Here is a 23,256-nt window from a genome sequence, read left to right on the forward strand (position 1 = left end):
TGTGTGTTTTTAGTACCTTTGTGTAATAAAATGAAACAATGTTGGGCTTATCCTGTTATCATACTTAAGATGAAAGAACGTAGAAAGCTCCACTTTGCTGCTCTTCTATTTGATTTAATCCTCACACAATGTCCATCCTACTTATATGAGAAGCTGGCCTGGGCAAGTGATATCAACAACCGTACTCGTGCCTCCCAATACCGGATCCTGACACCAGTTCATAAGACTGTAGCTTTTCGTGGATCATTCAGGTACGCTGCTTCCCGATGTTGGAACAACCTTCCACCTCCCCTCAGGATGCTGAAAACAAAAAAAACATTTAGCAAACATTATAAAACACATTTGCTTCAGTTACAACATCTTTTTGCGTAATATGTACCTTTCGATGGATGCACCTCTGGCTGCGGTGTAGGGTTGGTCCATGGTCGGAATGCGGGACAGCCATGAGCAATCTTAGCCTATTTGTTCCACGATCTCCGTACTCTGGAGGTGTATAGTTATACGCCTGTTCTCACTCCACAGGTTTAAATTTTATTGTTATAACATTAAGCGGTAACATCATATTTGAATAGGTTATGCCACGTATGAAACCACGTTACAGTTTTATTTTCACAGAATAAGGTAGGTATGCATAAAAATCTTGTTTTTAACCCATCATTGTTCCAGACGTCAAATGTCATAGACAAATGAAAATTGACAGCTTTTTCTTTTCTTTTTTTTTTTTCTCCCAATGTTAGGCACGTCATGTTATAATAATTTTTATCTTGTAGCTCTTATTTGCTTTATTAATTTATTTAGTATTTAAGTATTTTTAATTTAATATTAAATATGTTCTTAGTTCCTAATGATATTGTCCACACTTTATTATTGTGAGGTCACTCATTGGTCCCAGCAGAAAATCAGTGCAGCAACTTGCTGCTTATGCTGAGCTGGGGTCCATTTTTGTGAGATCACACAATATAATGTAAATTAAGTACTGTACTGTGTCCTGGTTTTCTCGTCCTTTGTAAATGTTGTGTTGTGTGATGTACAAAATAAACTTTTCTTATTCTTATTCTTATTCTTATCAAGACGTTTACAAGTTAAATATGAAATCTTCAATTTTGCTCTATTCGCCCTCCTAAATATGTATAGACACTTAGATGTGACATAATATATTACTATTAAGTACACATCTTGTACTAGAGTGAATAGTGCGCTTCTATTTGATTGTGTCGCTCGGTTTAGTTCAAACAGCCTATCTACGAGATTATTACGCCTAATTGCGCTCACACAAGTGCATTATATTAAGTGCATCACTCTTGTTAGCTAATGGAATGGACGGCGGATAATGTAATCAGTGATCCATTAAAACGGACTCCTATAGATCACCATTGATCAAGGCGCCAATCCCAGTAGTATGTCACTTACAAGAGAGGTAACTTGCCGAGTCTTTCGATAAACACATTAGCTATATTTGGTCACGATTTTGTGGCGACAAAAAGCTACAAATTAAAACTTATTAATCGGGACTTATGCTAAGAACTCAATACGGTTTTACTAGATCGAGCATTCACGTCGAGCAAAACCCGCGGCTTGGGCTTTCTTCCACACATTTAGCATTACTCTATCGAGTAAGCTCGTCGTTCTGTATTCACCGAACCGTTCGAGCCAAAAAATGTCTGTTCAACTAGTCGACTCGCGCCACTCGAAGTCCCGTCCGCACGCTTGAGTAAAGCTCGACAGCTCGCGTCGAGTAAATTCGAAGAAAACATCGAGCCTCGATGTGGGTCTTCGAGCTGTGAGTTTTGCGGTCCACACGGTGGTTTTTGCTCGATTTGGAGTAAAACTATCAAGTAAAACCGTATGTGAGTACATTAGCATTAATGCGACTTTTAAAATTTTAAAAAGCTACAAAACTCAACTTATTTTCATTTTTGTCTAAAGGTCGCATCGACACATTTAGAAATAGAAATTAATTAACCCATTAATCCCCGAGTGGCAGCCGGCTGCCGCATAATATTTGAAAATCTATTGTGTCCGCTATACCCACGATGGATGTGTTAAAAAACTTATTATTTTTACAATCATAATCGGCTTTCTCAATTGCTTTAGTTTTATAATATAGAATATTCGGACACTTTTGTTTCTATAACTTGTGAAAATACGAATAAACCAGGAACAGCATGTTGACGATGCCACCATCGGTTTTTGAATAACAAACACTATATCCAAGCTCTTTGAATAGATATGAAAAAACTCTAAGTTAACAAAGAATATGTGTTAGCACAGCAATCCAGAATTGCACTTTTTAACCGACTTCCAAAATAAGGAGGAGGTTCTATGTTCAGTTGTGGATATTCTTTGATCAACTATCTATATATTATACGCAAGCCGATACCTAAATCATCGTATTCCCTCTTAAAAGGCCGGCAACGCACCTGCAGCCTTTTTTTTTTTATTAAATAAGGGGGCAAACGAGCAAACGGGTCACCTGATGGTAAGCAACTACCGTCGCCCATGGACACTCGCAACATCAGAAGAGCTGCAGGTGCGTTGCCGGCTTTTTAAGAGGGAATACGCTCTTTTCTTGAAGGTTTGCATATCGTATCGGTCCGGAAATACTGCTGGTGACAGTTCATTCCAGAGTTTTACAGTGCGCGGCAGAAAGTTACGCGAAAAACGCACTGTGGAAGACTGCCACTCATCAAGGTGATGAGGATGGTATGTTTTTCGCGTGGGACGATAGCGAAAAGTTGCAGGTGGTATGATTCCGAACAATTCCTCAGAGCACTCCCCATGATACAACCGATAGAGGATGCAGAGTGAAGCTACATCTCGGCGTGATTCCAGGGGGTCCAAGCTGTTTGAAACACTATGGCAGTCAACAATTCGAGCAGCCCTTCGTTGGATACGATCCAGAGGGAGCAGTTGGTATTTTGGCGCCCCTGCCCAGAGATGAGAACAATATTCCATATGAGGCCGAACCTGCGCCTTGTAGAGTTGTAGGCGTTGGTCCGGACTGAAGTACTGTCTCGCTCTGTTAAGAACGATGTTGCGAGTGTCCTTGGGCAACGGTAGTTGCTTACTATCAGGTGACCCGTTTGCTCGTTTGCCCTCTTATTTAATAAAAAAACAATAGGGCTTCTTGCTTACCAAACATCAAGCGTTTGGCCCTACCAAACATACCTTGGAAGCCTGAGGCTTGACAAGAACACGCCTCCTCCAACATCATCACTCTCCGCTCCGTACCGCGCCTATGCTGGCAGTTGATACTGCAGAATTCATGTAGTTTTGACTGACTAGGACTGCACTGCATTGTAAACTCTGATTCTGTGGATGGATTTCTATTGTGAATGCAATACAATATGATATGATACCTAATCCTTAGGCCTCGGCTTGCGCGGCACTAAACCGTTTAGGGTTTAGTGCCGCCCTTCTGGACGAGGCTCATAGTGATATTATATTGCATATTGTAATAAAATCGACCTTATTTACGGTCAAATGAAACACGTATAAGAAGAAAAGACTCCCCTTAAATCTCACGGCACTGGAACTATTACACTCGTCTTGAAGATTCATAACGGGATGAGATAAAAGTGGAGAGTTTGCGAACAGAACAGGATGAGGAATGATGTTCCAAAGGGACATTACATAGAGTCACAAGCCGAATAAACTTAAAGTTTAATAATCAAAATCGATTTCTCCTGACCTCGTTTTACCTTCAGGATTAATGGTGAGGCTCACTGAAATTGTATTACATCCGAAAATCCATCTATAATAAATGGCAATCTCTCAAAAGATTCCTATTATATTTTCACGAAATTTTATAATCCAAAATGGATTTGATGAAATTTGAATAGTAGTTGTAATTTGAGCTCTCAAAACTTACACGAGTAATGTTTATCCTGAAAAATATTATAAAAAATTTACTGGGCTACTATATTCGTAAAACTAGTGTGAAACTATTTAGTGTATAGGTATATTATGTTACCTTCAATCTTATATAGTTTGGCAAACTAACAATGTCTAGGCAATGTATAAAATGCCTCAAACGCGTAGGCAATGTATGAAATAATATTTTTATACTTTGCCTAGGCATTCTATACAATATCAAATTCGCAGCCGGCAATGTACGAAATCCTCGAAAACCTATTTATATAGGTTCTGAATTTCATGATTTTGAAGTCTATACCAACCTAAAGATAAATCTAAGTTTTATGTTAAGAATCCCAATTTTTGGCACCAGTAGCGACTCCAATATTATTTTGAAGATTGAGTATTTAAAAATTACTCTTTACTCTACTGAACATTTAAACATAATTATAGATTTTTACACACTACCAACAATGCAATACCTTGGAATTGTATAGATTACCTAGGCAAATTAAATAATGGCCAATGATATTCATAATATTTCATACATTACCTGGACACCCCAGGCATTGTATACATTGCCTAGGTATTGTATGCAATGCCTGAACGATACAGTTTGCCGGTACCATATAGATAATTTCGTTCGTATGTCTCGGTGTTTACAGTTGCGGCGGACGGTTCTATTTGTCTGACATCTAAACATCCGAGTTCCGAAGCTACTGCGCTAAATTACAGCCGCGCTATGCAGTTTGCTCACATGCAGCAGTCACTCAAACCTGCATTTTATAACTCCACTCTAAATAATTGCATGTTACCTTATTTGAAGTACTCGAAACTTTAATCTTTTTGCATAAATGCTATGAAATTAAATGTGTATTACCTTAAAAGTGTTTGAATCTTGGCTGTTCGCTAACCTTAAGCTTAGGCCAGACCTACGCGACCAGATGACTGCGGAGCGGGAGCGTCAAGTTGTCAAATGGTTTAAAAAAAGAAGTCTAGTTACAAAACACACATTTGACAACTTGACGCAACTTGACGCTCCCGCTTCGCAGTCGCTTGGTCGCGTAGGTTTGGCCTAAGCTTTATTTTCTTACCTACCAGATATTCGGAAGCATCCCATTCATGAAAAATTATATATTGACCAAAGTGCGGCTTACAGCAAAAAAGCAAAATCAAATCAAACAATTTTGTAGCTCCATCCGAGCATATAAAACAGCTGAATTCGTGATACTGTAATGTAAATATAATTTTAGGGTCCCCCGGTCTACACAATTTATTACAGGGTACTTAAAGAATAAAATGTAAAAATATAGGGGTATTTTCCACTAGCGTACGTTACGTGAAGCGTATCTGACGTTAGATATATCATTCCCGAGCGAAATAAATGGCAGCCGGGGAAGTTGTGCATATGTAAATTTTTGTATCACCTAAAATTATTCGCGAATCGGTTGTATGGGTTCGGAGGCTTTTATGACCGATTAGAATGGTTATTGCCACTTAGTATGTTATAGAACTGAGCCTAGACCACTTTTATTAGGGTTCTGTAGTACATAAAACCCTTGTAATTTAGCAATGAATGAAATTTTAGACAGCTAGATACAAAATTTATCCAGCTGTACAAAATTTACTGTTATAAATTACGCAGGCTATCAAATATTTGCTCATAATATAGCACATAGCATAATATTATTATCTACGGTATAATTGTGCATGCTATAATGTCTACAGACAGCTATGCTATCATATTATTGTAATTGGCATTTGAAAACACGTCATAAGTTTTGTGTTTTTTTATAATAGGTTTAAACAAAAGTATATAAATAACAGACATCTAGGTTATATCATTCTAAAGGTTTTTCTTAGTAGCGGCAGAAAAAGTCATCTGTTTTAGTCAGACGATCATTCAAAGATAAGGATAAATGATTGAATTATCATCAAGTCCATTCCCAATTTCCCTCAAGACGTAAGAGTCCCATCTCTTGGAATGAAATTAAGGCAATCGCCCGTCGTTTATTATTTAACTTGCCGAAGATGAGACGAGAGAAGTTTTGATTGTTCAGTACTGAAGTCTGAACCACTACATACATCTCATTGAAATTATCGTTTACTAGTTTTGTGAGGTGACTGCGAATGATACTGTAGAAAAATACGTGTGACACTCGGGGACTGCCGCGGTAAAGCTATTGGATAGCATTTTTATCAACTTATGTAATTATTATAATTCGCATACGGCTATTCGCACGCACACAAACACCGTGCCGAAGTCTGCCGAACTAAAACGACGATGAATGGCAACGTCGCACTGCTGTGCCGGTCGAAGTAGGGTGTGTTAGGTTTATTTTCGTTACGGAGTTTCCTGATTCGGTCGATGCGCTCAAGGCTAGCGATAAAAGCTATGGAATAGCTTAAAAAATTACAAACGAGGTTGCGGCCAACGTTTAGTCGTGATGTATTGTTTTGGTCACTCACGCATGTGACGTGTGCCTGAAAGCGACACAGCGCGGACTGTAACAGAATTGCTTCCAAAATAGATACGCGAATTGGGATTCTGACTTTCTATTCTTCAGTCTGTTTCCAATGAAAATTTAATTTCTTTCTTATGCAGTTACTTCAGATTTGGGATCAATATTAGCTGTTTCAGAAATATTATAAGTTTAGCAATAATGTCAAAAAGGGGTTCAGCTTATCACTCCCGTAATAATAATAGCTCCCCACGCCGGTTTCGGTGGTGGTGGGCGGTTTCATTGAAACCAGGCCAGCTACGCAGGAGTAATTTTATAGTGCCCAAGTATGTGCACAGTCTACAAGAGCACTCTCTATTCCTTTACTCTCATAACCCAGTGGGACGGAAGACCGACACGACCGGCGAGAGATCAGGCGCAGGACCGACTTTTTACATGCCCATCCGACGCATGGATCATCTTACTTGTCAGACAATCAGGTGATCAGCCTGCATTGTCCTAACCAAACTTGGAAATAACATGTTTCCAACGCGAGAATCGAACCCGCGACCTTCTAGTCAAGAGCCACGCTCTATACCAGTAGACAACGGAGGCGCTATTAATCCCGTATAATTTACGTGAGAGGAGAAAATATACAAGGCTTTGCTTTCGTTGGTAAAAAGAAAATGGACAGAGTCAGGAACTACTTACTATCTCACTTATTTATAAATTCAAGTTTTACGATATAAATATGACTTTTCAATAGATGCGGCGCTGTCAGATTTCGACAAGATGTTTGTGTGCGTGCGACTAGACGTATGTATGTGAATCATAAAATTCCCCGAGTACCACACGTATTTTTCTACAGTATCATTCGCAGTCACCTCACTAAACTAGTAAACGATAATCTCAATTATATCTATGTAGAGGTTTAGTACTGAACAATCAAAACTTCTCTCGTCACATCTTCGGCAAGTTAAATAATAAACTACAGGCGATTGTCTTAATTTTTTTTATGAAATAAGGGGGTAAACGAGCAAACGGGTCACCTGATGGAAAGCAACTTCCGTCGCTCATGGACACTCGCAGCATCAGAAGAGCTGCAGGTGCGTTGCCGGCCTTTTGAGAGGGAATAGGGTAATAGGGGAGGGTAGGGAAGGGAATAGGGACGGGGTTAGGGGATTGGGCCTCCGGTAAACTCACTCACTCGGCGAAACACAGCGCAAGCGCTGTTTTTCTGTGAGAACGTGGTATTTCTCAGCCGGCCCATTCGTGCCGAAGCATAGCTCTCCCACGTATGAATATTTCATATTTCTATTCTTCATAATATTTCACTCCAAGAGCTCTTACGACTTGGGAATGGACTTGATGATAATTCAATCATTTAATGTGAAGCCAAACGAGCGTAAGTTTGTGAGTCGTGAGTCGCAGAATTTCGGTCGCGTAAATTATTTTTCATACGAATCATGACTCACAAAATGACACTCGTGTGAATCAAACAGGACTTTTGTTTGAAACTGAATGCAGCAGAATTTCTGCCAGCCGAAATTCTGCGACTCACAACTCCCAAATTACGCTCGTTTGACTTCACCTTTATCCTTATCTTTGAATGATAGTCATTCGTCTGACTAAAACATATGACTTTTTCTGCCGCTACTATTTCGTCTGATGCACGATATAGTCGATATTTTCGTGATGGAAACTATTCTTTCTCCTTTGACGGAGTTCCAAATATATCCCTACCAAATATAGAAATCGTTTTGCCGAGGCAGCTTAAATAGGTAGACCGACAGAGAGATAGATACTATCGTATTCACAAATCACAATACTAGCATGGATGGGCTGGGGAAATTCACTGCTGAAAATAGAATACCTACTTACTATATAAATTATTATGTAGCTAGTATCGCTGTAGGTGGTGGCTGATGCTTAATGTCATGTTGGGTAAAGGAAACGCAGTCAAATCGATCAACAGTGTATTAAACTCACAACAACACTGCGAAAAATCTAAATAATAAAATAGCAAAAAAAGGATATGGACGAACAGTCCAGAGACGGCCACAATTTTATAATAAAAAAAAAAACTCACAACAACATACAAGTTCTTACGTGGTAGAGCCATTCTTCGGCACGAATGGGCCGGCTCGACCGCAGAAATACCACGGGCTCACAGAAAACCGGCATGAAACAGCGCTTGCGTTGTGTTTTGCCGAGTGAGTGAGTTTACCCGAGGCCCAATCCCTTACCCTATTCCTTTCCCTTCCTTACCCTCATCTATTCCCTCTTAAAAGGCCGACAACGCACCTGCAGCTCTTCTGATGTTGCGAATGTCCATGGGCGACGGAAGTTGCTTTCCATCAGGTGACCCGTTTGCTCGTGTGCCCCCTATTTCATAAAAAACAAGTTACTATGTAAGTAGGGGCACTACTTGTCTCGGTCTTAACTACACGTATTCGGTCTTAGGTAGGATCTACATCTGTACCTCTCCAAAGCTAATTTGGGACTATGCGTACTTCTCTACGGATAGCTTGGGACTAACTTAACGCAGCTAAAAACATCCAATATTTTATACTCGGGCTTACTGCAATTCTCATTTCCCATGGTATCAAAATAACAAAAGGTGGTAAACAAAATCAAAATAGTAGGTAAACAATTCTTAAAAATGTACAATAGTATATAAAACGTCGGGTAGCCTTTAAATTCTAAATAATATTACATAACTATTATTATCTACGAACAATTTTTACTATTCGTAGATTATTATCTCAATTCTAAACAGTAAACCACGTCATAAATCGTCGTCCTTTTTATTCTAAAAACATCAATTAAAAAAGGGTTTAATATTTTAAATAATTTCTAACAATAACTTATAATTTATATGACCCTGTTTCATCTTACGGCTACTTCTACCTACCGAAACCTAATCCAGGATTCACAGGATCCTACAAAAATAATTGTAGGATCCTGGAAATAGTCCTAATTTAGACTGAGGTAAATCGTTGTGTTTTACAATATATTTTTACGTCAAAGCGTATTCCCGGCCGTCCGAGGGGGCTTAAAATTAATATAAATGCTAAAGGTGGAATTTCATTTCCATTTTCGAATTTCTCAGTCTTTAAATATATTATATTTCTAACATCGAATTCGAATTCCTCATAATTCACCTTAATATCCGAGAAAAAACGTCATGCTGAATCCCATATTACTTTGAAAATAATTTACTAACGTGACAAACAGTAAATTGTAAATCGCGTAACGCCCGAAAGCAATTTCTCGTAAAGGTAAAATGCTAAAGAATAATTTAATAATTCACTTTACCCGTACACGCGAAACAGCAGCGCTCACGTTAGAAATGAGATCTTCGGCTCACTCTTCAACTAATTGAGCTGTCAAACGCAGGTGCGTTGATTCTCCTTCGCGAGCAACTTATGCTCCACTTTGCTACAGACTTACATGAACGACAGCGCGTGTGCACGCACCCTTATACAGGGAACATGACTAAGTAAATAAACGCAAAATAAACTTGTTTTATGCACGAGGTAATTAAGTGTAGATTAATAGCGGGAATTATTCACTTTAGTGTGATAGACGACGTTTCTTTAAAAAAAAAATGATAAAGAATTACACAAACTTATTTCGGAGTATTTGCTAGCAATAAATCCTGTTTTAAATAATGTCTATGGACTTACAATTATGTTATATATAAAAATGGATTTTCAAATGTGTTAGTCGCGCTAAAACTCGAAAACGGCTGAAAGGATTGGGCTGAATTTAGTCTTAAAATATTCGTAGAAGTCCAGGGAAGGCTTTAAAGTGACACGAAGTTCACCGGGACAGCTAGTATAATATATTACGTATCGAGGCAAAATAGAAAGAAGCTGTTAACAATAAGTTTATTCTCAGATAATTTAATGATTACGCCAATCAATAAAATTGGTATACTGTCCCTCCGCTCTGTGGTGCTGACATTGCCTCCCGATGTTTGCGCTTAATTAATTATTTCAATAGTAACGTTTATTTCCCGGCCCGAGTCACAGACGAAATGCTTTATTCATAGGTATGTTCATTATATGCGAGGAAAATTATTTCAGCTAAAACACTTTCATAATAATTAGTTTCCCAATCCAAATAATTAAGTGAGTAACGTACGTAATTACTTCTGAGAATATTTCTTTGAGAAAAATACTTTTACGACGTGCTTCTGAAGGTTTTCGCACGGTACGAAAATGCCAACCCCATGTACTGTATGACATTGTAAGCTTTATGATATGTGACTTAGGGGTGAAACTGGAGTGAAAATTTCAAGTTGACAAAATATCCACTTTAACGTACAGCTTACATTCCACGCTATAATTTGGTGTCGAATCGATGTAATATGGGAATAACATATTATGCTGATGGCCAAAAAGGAAGAAAGATGTTCAAGCGCTAGCTTGGCCTGTATTATACGGTCCTTCATGTTAAACGACAATCATGATCACAAGTTACCAAAAATAAAACTAGTGATGTTACTTGCATAATGCATTGTATAGTTCGGACTTTGAACTTTAATTATTAATTTAAGAATGTCTATTATTGTAGAAACATACCTGAAACCGGTAAAACCGGAAAAACAACCACAAACACCAACAAACACCTGCTAGTTGACGCCATATTGTAAATAAAACGCACCTAGCGCCACAGCGGTGCGCGCTGAACTACTTCAATTAGGCGGCGGCTTTTGAATCAGCTGTAGTGTTGAACGTTTTGAGCGACTAAAATATTCAATAGAAAAGCTAGCCGTGTGATTGAATGGCGTTGTTCAGTCAAAGGGCTAGCTGTTTAATTGAACGGCTATTAAACCAGTCGGCTGCGACATATACATTCATATTATGCATGTAGTGAAAAACAGTTCTTTGAATATTACAAACAGACACTCCAATTTTATTTATATGTATAGATTTTGAAGTGAAAACTTCTTTAGCGGCGTTGAGCACTTTTGTGGGATGGGTAAAAACTGTGAAACTCGCGTCAGATTCTCGTGCTGATCGAAAAACCGTAAGACGGTTGGAGAGTAGTGTTGTAACATCGAAATCGATTAATCGAACAATCGATTGTTTTTTTTCGATTGTCGATATTTTTTAAATCGATTTCGATTAATTAAAAAAAATTGATTTTTTAAAAATCAATTTTCATAAAAAATGGGTTAAAAATTTAATAAATTGTAAGGGTTTTCATTAATTAAAAAATCGATTTTCATAAAAAATGGGTTAAAAAAATTGTAAGGGTTTCGATTAATTAAAAACATCGATTTTTTAAAAATCGATTTTCATAAAAAATGGGTTAAAAATTCAATCGATTGTAAGGGTTTCGATTAATTAAAAAACTAGTTTTTTTTTAAATCTGTTTCCATAAAAAATGGGTTAAAAAAAAATGCACAACGTCAATAATCAAGTTTTCAATTCTGTCGGCACTCCCGGAGTGCAAGCAGTTTTTTTTTGCTGTCCCAATGCTGGGCAAAGGTCTCCCCCAGGATCTTCCATCTTCGTTGGTCCTGCGCCACCGTTGGCCAGCCCGGCTGGTATGCCTCCAGCTAATCGCGCCATCTCTTTCTTGGCCGGCCACGGTTGCGGTTAGTAAATAAATGAAATAAAATACAGTAAGCTTTAAAAAATGGAAACTCAAAGCGCGGTCGACTTTTAGAAAACTTTCATTAAGGCTACCTAGATTAAAATAAGGATTTCTTGAAACGCATATTATAAAGAGAAGAGATTTCTTCATTGTCCATAGAATTTAATGAAATCCCGAGGACGTCTCCGACTGCACAGGTGTACTTAATAAATGGGAAAGAAAGGTCACCTTATCAGGGGTCGCGGACAAAGGCGAAACCTTTTGCCTTTTTTCCTTTCTTGAGATAAAACAGGATTAAATGCATAGATAGGTATCATCCATAAAGATAGAAGCCGTAGATAAGCCGACGTTCAACAATGGTGGATTCCTATTGTGAATGAAAAAAATAATTATATTTTTCGTTATAATCATCAAGCTTTTATTTCATGAAAGTTTCATTATATTCTCCCGCTCTGTTTTCGCTCTAAAATTTATTTTTTAAATCTAAGCTCGTTAACTCTTGGCGTATTTTTTAATGTCATAATAGCGTATTATATATATTAATTATAACTTGTATATAACATTTTAATTAAAAATTTGCTAACAAGTTACACGTATAAAGATAGGTTACAAGTTGGAAGTTAGAACCAAGCGACACGTCGCAACTGCAGTCGACGTGTCGTCGCGACACTACTGGTTTAAAATACCCTCCGCAGCAACAGCAGGCTAGCGACACTTATTCATAGAAATATATAGAAATTAGAAACGAGTTATAGTGTCGCTCAGTTCCAACTTGTACCTTAGGGTCCCCGCAGACTTACAATTTCAAGTTGACCGACTAAACCGTATAGTATACTGTTAGCCATGGCGGCTTATGAGAGCTCGCACATTGCATCCAACTAAATTGTACAACTTTTAGTTCATAAGCCGCCATAGCTAACAGTATACTATACGATTTTTATTTATTTTTAATAACTGTATGCACATAGAAGACGTACAAAGGTGGACTTAATGCCTCAAGGCATTATCTGCTAGTCAACCTTTGGGCGATACAGAAACAAAATTGTATAGGTGCCAGTCAAGTTACAAAAATAAGAAAAAAGAACTAACTTACTAAAAAGTCTTTGTTTTATATTTTAGCATTATTTATAGCAATTATTACTTATTATTATAATTATCTTTACTTACTAAAAATACAACATTATATTATATTAATTATACTAATAGAATATAATATAATGTTGTATTATATTAAACTATACTAATATCAAAGATACACTGATATTATATAAGATAATATATATAAATAATAAGACTATAAATATATTGAGTATATACTTAAATATAATATACTATATTATATACTTACATCAATAAATATAGTAAAAATATTTGCCAAGATATTATGGGTATTAGATATGAATAATGAAATATGAATATACTTACTGTAGAATATCAAAACTAAGAGTCCGCCAACTGCTTCAAGTAGAAGTCACGTACTCTGCGCTTAAAAGTGTCTCTGGTTTTTGACATCCTGATTTCCGGAGGAAGAGCGTTCCAGAGGAGAATAGCCTGGATATTAAAAGAAGAGTGGACGGAACTTGACTTATGGGAAGGACAACTTAAAAGCTGATTTGAAGTGGATCGGAGGTTTTTATCGTGCCTGCTACAACGGTATTGAAAATGAGTGGCGAGATATTCAGGAGTATTAGGATGATGCAGTAGAGAATATAGCACACATAGCGCTCGCATGGAACGGCGCTGGCGTACTGGTAACCAGTGCAGCTTAGAGCGGTACGAAGAAACGTGATCGTATTTCCGAAGGTTGAATATGAATGGAAGACAGTTATTTAACAATCGATCGAGTTTATTGAGTTTGTCGGCATTAAGATCTAAACAGCACACGTCACCATAGTCGATTATAGGGAAAATGAGGGTCTGGACCAGCAAAGTCTTGACCGGAGTAGGAAGGAAAGCCTGCCTCGCTTTTGTCAGGAACTCCTTAACTGTAGTAGGAGTCCCTTTCAACTTTGACTTGGCCCTCCAAACGGCATTCTTTGAATCTAATGAAGAGAATTTTACCAGTATCGGTTAAATCTTGTTTGGCTCGACGCTGCCCAACCGATGACATGCCTTCAAAGAACAAGATGGAATATCTGGAAGCCCCAGTTGACTGTTAATAATTCTGATGACAGTAGCCGAGCAATTTTCACTATTTTGTTCCGGAACACCGGAGAAAATGAGAGTCTTCCTGCGTGATCTGGACTCAATCGCATCAACAGCCTTTGAACATTCGGAGATCTGTTTGCGAAGGAGACTGAGCATGGAGAATGTTAGTTCCCGAAACGTGCGAAACTCCTCAGCCACCTTAGCAACTGTATCCTTGGCGGAGCCGCTCTGCAGCTGGGCATGAAGCTCGTCCATCTTTTTGGTCACAAGCTCCTCAAGACTCTGCTGTGCTTTGATAATTTCATGCATTTGTGACATGATTGATTACAATTTAAAATAATAATAATCAGTAGAAATAATACTTGCGTTTCACTGTAAGATGAGTCAGCTGGTGGGTGGTGCCTGGTGTCAGTGTTGCACTTTACATAGAGTTCCACAAACGATTGTTATTCAATAGACTGTATGTATTAACACAATTTTATTTGAATTCTCTTGATATATTTAGTTATAATTATTTAAATGATTTAATTACTTAAAGAAAACGTATGTGTACTTTTTTGCACCTACCCAAAAAAAAAAAATTTTGTCGGTCAACTTGAAATTGTAAGTCTGCGGTCGCTCTAATGTAGCTATATTGTCAACAAAGACTTTAGAAAGGATCTCGTTTTATCTTTTAATAAAAGACTTACTTTGACTTCCTTATAAAACAATGATTTTTATTTTTTACTTAGTATATTATTTGCGTAAAGTAAAAAGTCCTGGGACATAGGATAGTTTTATTCCAGAAGAAATTTAATACGTGGGAGAGCCATGCTTCGGCGCGAATGGGCCGGCTCGACCGGTTACATACCACGTTCTCACAGAAAACCGGCGTGAAACAGCGGTTGCGCTGTGTTTCGCCGAGTGAGTGAGTTTACCGGAGGCCCAATCCCCTAATCCCTACCCTATTCCCTTCCCTACCCTCAACTATTCTCTTCCCTTCCCTACCCTCCCCTATTACCCTATACCCTCTTAAAAGGCCGGCAACTTGCAGCTATTCTGATGCTGCGAGTGTCCATGGGCGATGGAAGTTGCTTTCCATCAGGTGACCCGTTTGCTTTTTTGGCACAACAGAGTTTCACTTGCGGGCGTCATATGATAGTTATTAACATAAAAATACTAGCTGTCCCGGCAAACGTTGCTTTGCCATAATATAAATCAAGTATTTCAATTTTCACCCATATTATTTTATTGAAGTGACTAAATAAGTATGTTACCATGACAACGTCCATCGCTATCCCGTCCCACAAACAATGGTCGCCGTCAGTCTCGAGTTGTAATAATTTACTATTATTTATTCAACAAATACACTTATCAATATAAAAAGTACCCAGTAGCCGATTCTCAGACCCACTGAATATGCATATAAAATTTAGTTAAAATCAGTCTTTACTGATTTACTCCTCCGAAACGGCTTTCCGTTTCGGAGGAGTACGCGGCCTAACATTGTGACACGAGAATTTTACATATTTTATATAATATACAAAAATCCAAATAAATATACGATTTTTAAAGTCAAAGGTCCAAAGAGTACTGACTTTCTAACGGGCACAAATTGGCACATTATTGGCGACCGGTCCAGTCGAAACAGAACAATCCAATCGCAAGCAGACTTGAGCAGATCGTCGATTCCCTCATTAAAATGCTGATTGGAAAGAAATTAGCACAAAGATATCGAAACTTCGAACCGAGAATTGCAGCTTTGTTCATTTCGCGAAAGCTCGCATTTGCATGAGAGAAGCTCCACACAAACTTTTAACACCAGCACCCGTAGCATGGCTACAGTAGAAATACGAAATTATAGACAAACAGCGGATATAAACTGAAGGTGCCATTCCAATCTTTACCGCGGCTAGCCGCGATTGACAAAATTTCAATTAAAATGCCACTTTATGATAATATTATAGAATATAGACTATTGTCTAATCTAATATATAAGTCGGGTTTTCCTTCCTGACGCTATAACTTCCGAACGCACGAACTGATTTCCACGGTTTTGCATTCGTTGGAAAGGACTCCGTGAGGTCCTTAGAAAAAAAAAATCAGAAAAAACTTTAAGAGAAAAGCAAGAAAACAGGTAAAATCATTATATGGCAAAACAACGTTTGCCGGGACAGCTAATATACGTCATAAAGTAGTATTTTATTTGATTTTTTAGGACTTTAGACAATATTTGATTTTTTGTCGATGGCGGCTAGCCGCGGTAAAGATCGGAGCGGCACTTTTAGTTTATCTCCGCTGTTTGTCTATACTTTCGTATTTCTACTGTAGCCATGCTACGGGTGCAGGGAGTTTTTGTGTAAATACCTTTCCTTTAAATATTCCCATCCAATTATTTATCTTTGAAATGCAGTTTAGAACCATGCTCTTTGGCGGATAGTTCGGGATATAACTTAGTTTCTTTGCACTTTCAGGGAATAATTAATTTAGTGCGAGAGAACATCGAAGCTACTTTTACGTTATAACTTATTTAATTAAGATATTATAGTTAATTAAGATATTATAGTATATATTAAGATATATTATAGTCGTGTAGTGTGTAGACAAGATTTTCAGTGTAACTTTAAAAAATATGTAACCTTATATTTTAATATAAGATATTGAAACTTAAGAGGATTCCACACCGCCCTTTTTTCCATACAAACGTTGTCCCCTGTTTCCTCCCTGGATAATGCTAGTAGAGTTATAATTTTTTTCCTGAATATCTACGGCCACTAATAAAATGTCCCTATGTTTTCTTTTTTTTCATAATTTAATTATTAAATAAGATATGAACGTTCAAAAACCCAAAAAAATGGCCAGATTTTCCACTGTGTTCAAACGTCCAGAAAACAGATTTGGCTAGATTATACAAAAAAAGCAAAACATAGGAACACAGCTCAAGCCTTTTTTTAATCTTTAATGAAAAAAGTACTTAAATCGGTTAAGTTTTGGAGAAGGAATCAGGGGACAACGAATCGTTGATTTTCTGGATTTTCTGCAGTTGTCTCTGTGGCGGTACCCACAATTCGCCTAACATTCCTGCATCGCGCTATCGAAGTTTCGGAGAACGGCAAGATATATACAACGTCTGAAATGACGTCACCAGGGCTCCGGCCTGACCGAGCATAACACCTCGCTCGGTCTGAAGATCTTCCTTTGGCCGCCGCATATTATCCCACATTGGTGACCCTCGACAGAACACGCCTCCTTCATCATCATCACTCCCCGCCCCTCCTCACCGCGCCAGCAGCATCGCCTCATCGGGTACATCGTCCACTAGCCGCAAAGTACCGCGGCCTGGGCGACTCCGCATCGGCATCATCGGGCTTTCTCACTACACCAACCGGTCAGCAAGCAGAGCACATCTCTCCTGGTCAGTACGTAGCATCGGCCCCGCACGGCAGCTATCCGACTCACTGGATCCCGTGCAGCAGCTTACAGTTTCGACTCACTGGGACTCACTGGCACTGGCGACTCAAGCGACAAGTCTTCAGGATTCGACCTCCGGTCTTCGGGGGGGGGAGTGATGTGGCGGTACCCACAATTCGCCTAACATTCCTGCATCGCGCTATCGAAGTTTCGGAGAACGGCAAGATATATACAACGTCTGAAATGACGTCAGTGGGCTTCGGCCTGACCGGGCATAACACCTCGCTCGGTCGGAAGATCTTCCTTTGGCCGCCACGCTTATCCCACATCTCTATCGCGTTCTGCGGTATAGGCTTGAGGTAAGGGAGACAGCTATAGATATTACACGTCCTTTTTTTTTATTTCTCTAGCCGCTGTTGTATCCTCTTAAAATCTGAATTTGTTTCCATACTAATATCCATATCCATATTATACTAATATTATAAATGTATAAGTGTGTTTACCTGTCTGTCTGTCTGTTACCTCTTCACGAGGTAAACAGAACCGATTTTGCTGAAATTTCGAATAGAGATACTTTAAGTTACTAGTACTTATAGTTTATAAAGGTCATAGGAATAAGGATTCTTGTTATCTCTAAAAAATGTATAGTTTCCGCGCAAATGAATAAATGAAATAAAACTTATATTTTCTGTATAACATCCGAAATGAAAATGATAGCTCTCCCAACCCTAAGAAATACCAAACAGCAAAATCTTAGAACAAAAAAAAAGCAAAAAAAAAAAATAGACAGACATAATATAGACGGACAGACAGACAAATACTCTTTTGCATTCATAATATTAGTATCCAAGATATCATTATTAGAGTCTATTACGAAGACAATTAAAACAAATGATACACCGAACAACGCTTTTAAAGAGATTCGCTAATCCTAATATAATCAACGCTCCACTTATAGAACGATTAAACGCCTTTGAGAAATACGATCGTTAGCAGTACTTAGTAAGACGAATGCTCCATGTCAATTCCCCTTCGGAAAATATGAAGATTGATGGACGCGTCTTTTCTATCTATTAACTGGTATAAATGGTCTTAGAAAATTGGAAATATTTTGTAAGTAATAATAAATATGGAAGTTCATTGAAAGTGATAAATTGCTTTAGCTTACAGTCACTTAGATGAATTAGAATTAAAGTAGGTATAATATCTAGGTAACACAGGGAGAAATACTTGCAGCTTATCTATTGAAAACTTTTAGGAATTTTGTATTATACTAGTATTTGTAATAGCGTAACAATTATTACACTCATTCAATGATGTTTGGATGCTTGGATGCTTGAGTGAAATAATTATACAAGGTGTAACAATACGAGTACTAAGCGATATAGGGTATCCATGGTATCAAGAGTTCGATGTGAGAGTAGCAGCGTTGAAAGTGTGCGTGCGACAAGGCGTATGCTAATTATAATTGCATAAGTTGATAAACAATGCTATGCAAATAGCTTTACCGCGGCAGTCTCCGAGTGCGACACGTATTTTTAACAATAATTTCCATTCGTTTGAAAATGAAGTTGAATTATTATTCTATGAAAAAATCACATGCTTAGTCTAATTAACCTTTGGTTTGTTTCAGGTTTCGTGAATAATAAACACAGTAAAATGTGATAAGCATCGTTGTAAGTGCTAATAAGAATTTCACGATGGAGAGTAGCAGCCGGCACCGGCCGACTCGAGTGCTGTCCCTGTGGACCTTGCTAATTGGCAGCTTCAACATCGCAGGTCAGTTATATTATATTAACACGTCAGACAGTAACCGAGGTCTGAGAGCTGATTTTATTGACATGTTGAAATATGGCAGTAAAATTTGATCGACAAGAACAAGAACAAGACAAGAAAAGACCAAGAGGCTGCGACGCTGCTGCGAAAACTGAAAGTTTGCCAGTTAGTGACCTTTACGACCAGCAACTATGGAGTTTCGGTCGCGGTTACTTTAGGAGGTATCCAGTTCTGAAGGTCTAACTGACATTCGAGAATGAGCTCAATTTCATAGTTTATGGAATCTCTCAAACATTTTTGACAGTTGCTTCCGACTACTACATGTAATACGGGTGTCTTTAAGAAACATAGTTGTTGATCGTTCTTACCTCTGTAAAGGTCATAAACAGGTAAACTTTCAGGGTTTCTGAAATGAGGAAGGTCTGGCCGTCTCTATTTGAAATATCAGTATATAATCTTGATAATAAAAATGGAAGGTATGAATTCTCGTTACATTTGAATCGAACTTAATGATGGGATCGTTAACTTCATAGAAAAATTGTAATTTCATTGGTAACAAAAATGAATAAATAATTTCAATTCCATTAGCTCCTGTATACATGATGGTATAATATGTATTACAATTCCCTTTGGAATTATTATCTTTCAAATATGGAATTAATTTTCTGTCTGTAAGTCAATAAGATATAATAAAAAAGAGCAAATTAATTTTACAAAATTTAGAAAATTTCAATAGTTTGGCTTAAAATTTACTCGGGGTAAAAACGACGTAACTAGGAATTGTTGTCGATTCAAATGAAATATCGGATTCGTGGAACACGTACCAGCTATCCCAAAATTAATTAGAATTAAATAATTAATGAAACTTTAGTTATTTTAACCAGTAAACTGAAGGGTCGGGTTGTAAGTGCGCCCTAATTAATTGGCTGGGAAGATTGTGTTCACGGTAAGCGGCGTACCGATTTATTATTATCATGTTGTGGAGAATATAGCGTTTGTAAATACGAAACAATATTTTACGATCGTCCGATAATAAATTAAAACTGTTTTTTATGTAATTATTAATATATCCTGATAAAAAGGTAGTTTTTTTTTTATGAAATAAGGGGGCAAAGGAGCAAACGGGTCACCTGATGGAAAGCAACTTCCGTCGCCCATGGACACTCGCAGCATCAAAAGAGCTGCAGGTGCGTTGCCTGCCTTTTTAAGAGGGAATAGGGTAATAGGGGAGGGTAGGGATGGAAAGGGAATAGGGGAGTTATTCTAAACAAAATGATAATACTTTAGGGCTTGTATGTGGCCAAAAATTTGGTGTTGAGTTATGCTTATGAATGAACATGACTGCATTCATAACTCATAACGTGATTTTTTGTGGGATGATACACAAAATATGCTTAAAAGCGTCCATATACAGTTCATTGTGAAAGTAGCAGCCCTGAAAGAGCAATTTTTGTGACTTGTATGGGCCAGTGCCCCAGCGTCATATATTTGCTCATAAGTTATAGATTTAAATAAATTATTCAGCACTGCTTCATATACAGTGAACTCTATACAAGACACTCACACACACCCTAAAGTATTGTCATTTATAACTATAATTTGTTACACCCTATTTGTTTTGTATATCTGCGTGGAAAACCGAAACAAAACAAACAAATAATAGTCTCTCTTTATTCTAAATACTAGAAAATTATTTATTATAAGAGTAACAAAACTATATATTTAAGTATAATATTTTAGGCTACGTATTATAAAAATTATTCTAGGTTTACTAACAAAAACTATTAACAACTGTTAGTTATTCTCTTTTCACTTTAAAAGTCCATGATAGTCTATATAAAAATTATAAATTACTTAGATAAAATATCATACAGGATTGACTGCTAGAACTCGTTTTTAGTAATTGCAGTAGACACAAAATATGGCCGCTTAAACTTTGAAGATCAGCCCCCCTACCATGAGCTCTTATAGCAGTATTACTTTAATATTACTTTTGGATTTCGTATAATCAAACATGATCTCTATTTATATAAACATAAGTATGTTTTTTGTTTGTGCCAAATCTGAAAGTAATATTATAGTAATACTGCTATAAGAGCTCATGGTAAGGGGGCAGGTGTGGACATAAACCACTTAGGTCGCTCAGACCGCTACAATTTAGCGAAACATAACTTGCAAAGTCTTTAGTAAGACGTTGTCCTCAATCATTCAAGAAATTCACATTACAAGTCGCAAGGTTAACATGCATTTTTTAAAATAGCCTTTAATGAACAACTGCTACAGCTTGACTTCTTAAATTTTCACAGCTTGTGTATTGCTGTTCCCGCTAAAACAATAAATACTTGAAAAGTATTTTAATTAAAAAGATAAAACTAACTTTAAAATTGTACATAATTGAGAATTAAAATTCTATATCTCAAAAACTAGGCACTGAACTGATTTGATAAAACTTGCAGAGTTTCCTAAGTTGAACAATACCTAGTATAACAAAAAAACGGACTACGGACTTGTAGTTCCAGAGATAATATGCGAACACAAACATAAAAACATACATAAAGATATACACCCAGGGGCATATTCAGCGCCGGAAGACCGGCGCTGAATATGCCCCTGGGTGTACCAGCACATGCCGAGCATGAGCCAATTTGCGGCTGCTAATTGGAATTATATATTATCTTGTAAATCTGCACCACGTATGAATGAATGTAGTTGCAAATAAACTTTATTATTATTATTATTACATACATACATACATACATACAAACATACATAATATTATACATTATACATACCCAATAATAAAAACTAGGCGTTTACATCCATTGTGGATGATTTATACAGTATTTTTCAGAGCGAAGTAACTACTCCTCAAATACCTGTGCCTGTGACAAGATTTTTAAATGTCCGTATGGTTGCCCAAGCGCATACGGCATTCTCGCATCATAGTCGGCCTAGTCCAGAGGAAAGAACTAGTCAATACGTCTACGGGACTAACTATGTGCGGGTTTCCTCACGATGTTTTCCTTCACCGTACGAGCGTCCGTATTATGTACTTGAGATCAGAAAATGTCTCATAGGTACACGCCTCCAGCCGGGTTCGAACCTGCATCCTCTAGGAGTGCGAAACGAAGGTCTACCCATTAGGCCACGGTCGCTCCACCCAATAATATACTGAGTCAAAATATATCTATAAAACTTTGATAGAAGAGCTCAGGAATTGGGTTAGTTTGATATTAGTTCATGGAGCTTGAGTTGATCACGGGTTATAACGTTTTCTATACCAAATATCAGTTTATACCCTCGAGGCATGCGGCAGCCGGCGGCCGAGCTCGCGATAAAATAAAAACAAAAAATTGTGCTCGTGATGATTCAGGTTGCGCTAGCTCAGCTATCTTGCATATTGTGATATTTGTTATTTATTTTCTTTGAATGAACGATAAATAACTAATCAGTGTATTATTTATTATGTACATAGTTCATTCAAAACATCAACAAAAACCTACCACATTTCACGAAATAAACCTCACGAAGTTTAACACAAGATAAGCAGGTGAACGACGTTTTTTCCAAATAATCATAATAATTATAGTAATGTCTGTATTTTGGAGTCCTTATTACGGAATGTCGGCTTTCAAATTGTCAAGAATGCGAGCCTTTGAGGAGGGAGGTATGCTTTGATATTACAGGGACTTTTGGGCTTATAGCAAAAATGTTATTCCATCTTAAATGTTTAAAATTCCATCCTGACTACGATGAAAAATTATAATATTTCGGAGGTATTTCACAAAATACCGTTTAAAACGTTGTCATTTAGATAACATTTTAACTTTAAAACTTAAATATTATTTTAGCGTTGTTTTTGTTTATGTTTCTATTTTAGTGGATAACATGAGTATGTTTTTTGCATTTATAATATAGTATGGATGAGTATCCATACTATATTATAAATGCAAAAGTGTGTTGTCTGTCTGTCTGTTACCTCTTAGCGCCCAAACCACTGAAATAATTTTGCTGAAATTTGGTATCCTTTACTGGG

At 37.4% G+C, this 23,256-nt stretch overlaps 1 protein-coding gene across 1 annotated transcript in view; it reads left to right on the forward strand.

Annotated features, from left to right (window-relative positions):
• Positions 1-23,256, forward strand: part of LOC121728600 (nephrin-like) — a 265,974-nt gene that overhangs the window by 77,571 nt on the left and 165,147 nt on the right. Inside the window, exon 2 of the mRNA XM_042116774.1 lies at positions 19,078-19,223. Coding sequence (XP_041972708.1) covers positions 19,145-19,223 — 79 coding nt within the window. The 5' untranslated portion in view covers positions 19,078-19,144. The remainder of the gene's footprint in view (positions 1-19,077; positions 19,224-23,256) is intronic.

Source organism: Aricia agestis, chromosome 7, assembly GCF_905147365.1.
Source record: "Aricia agestis chromosome 7, ilAriAges1.1, whole genome shotgun sequence".
NCBI classification, from domain to species: domain Eukaryota; kingdom Metazoa; phylum Arthropoda; class Insecta; order Lepidoptera; family Lycaenidae; genus Aricia; species Aricia agestis.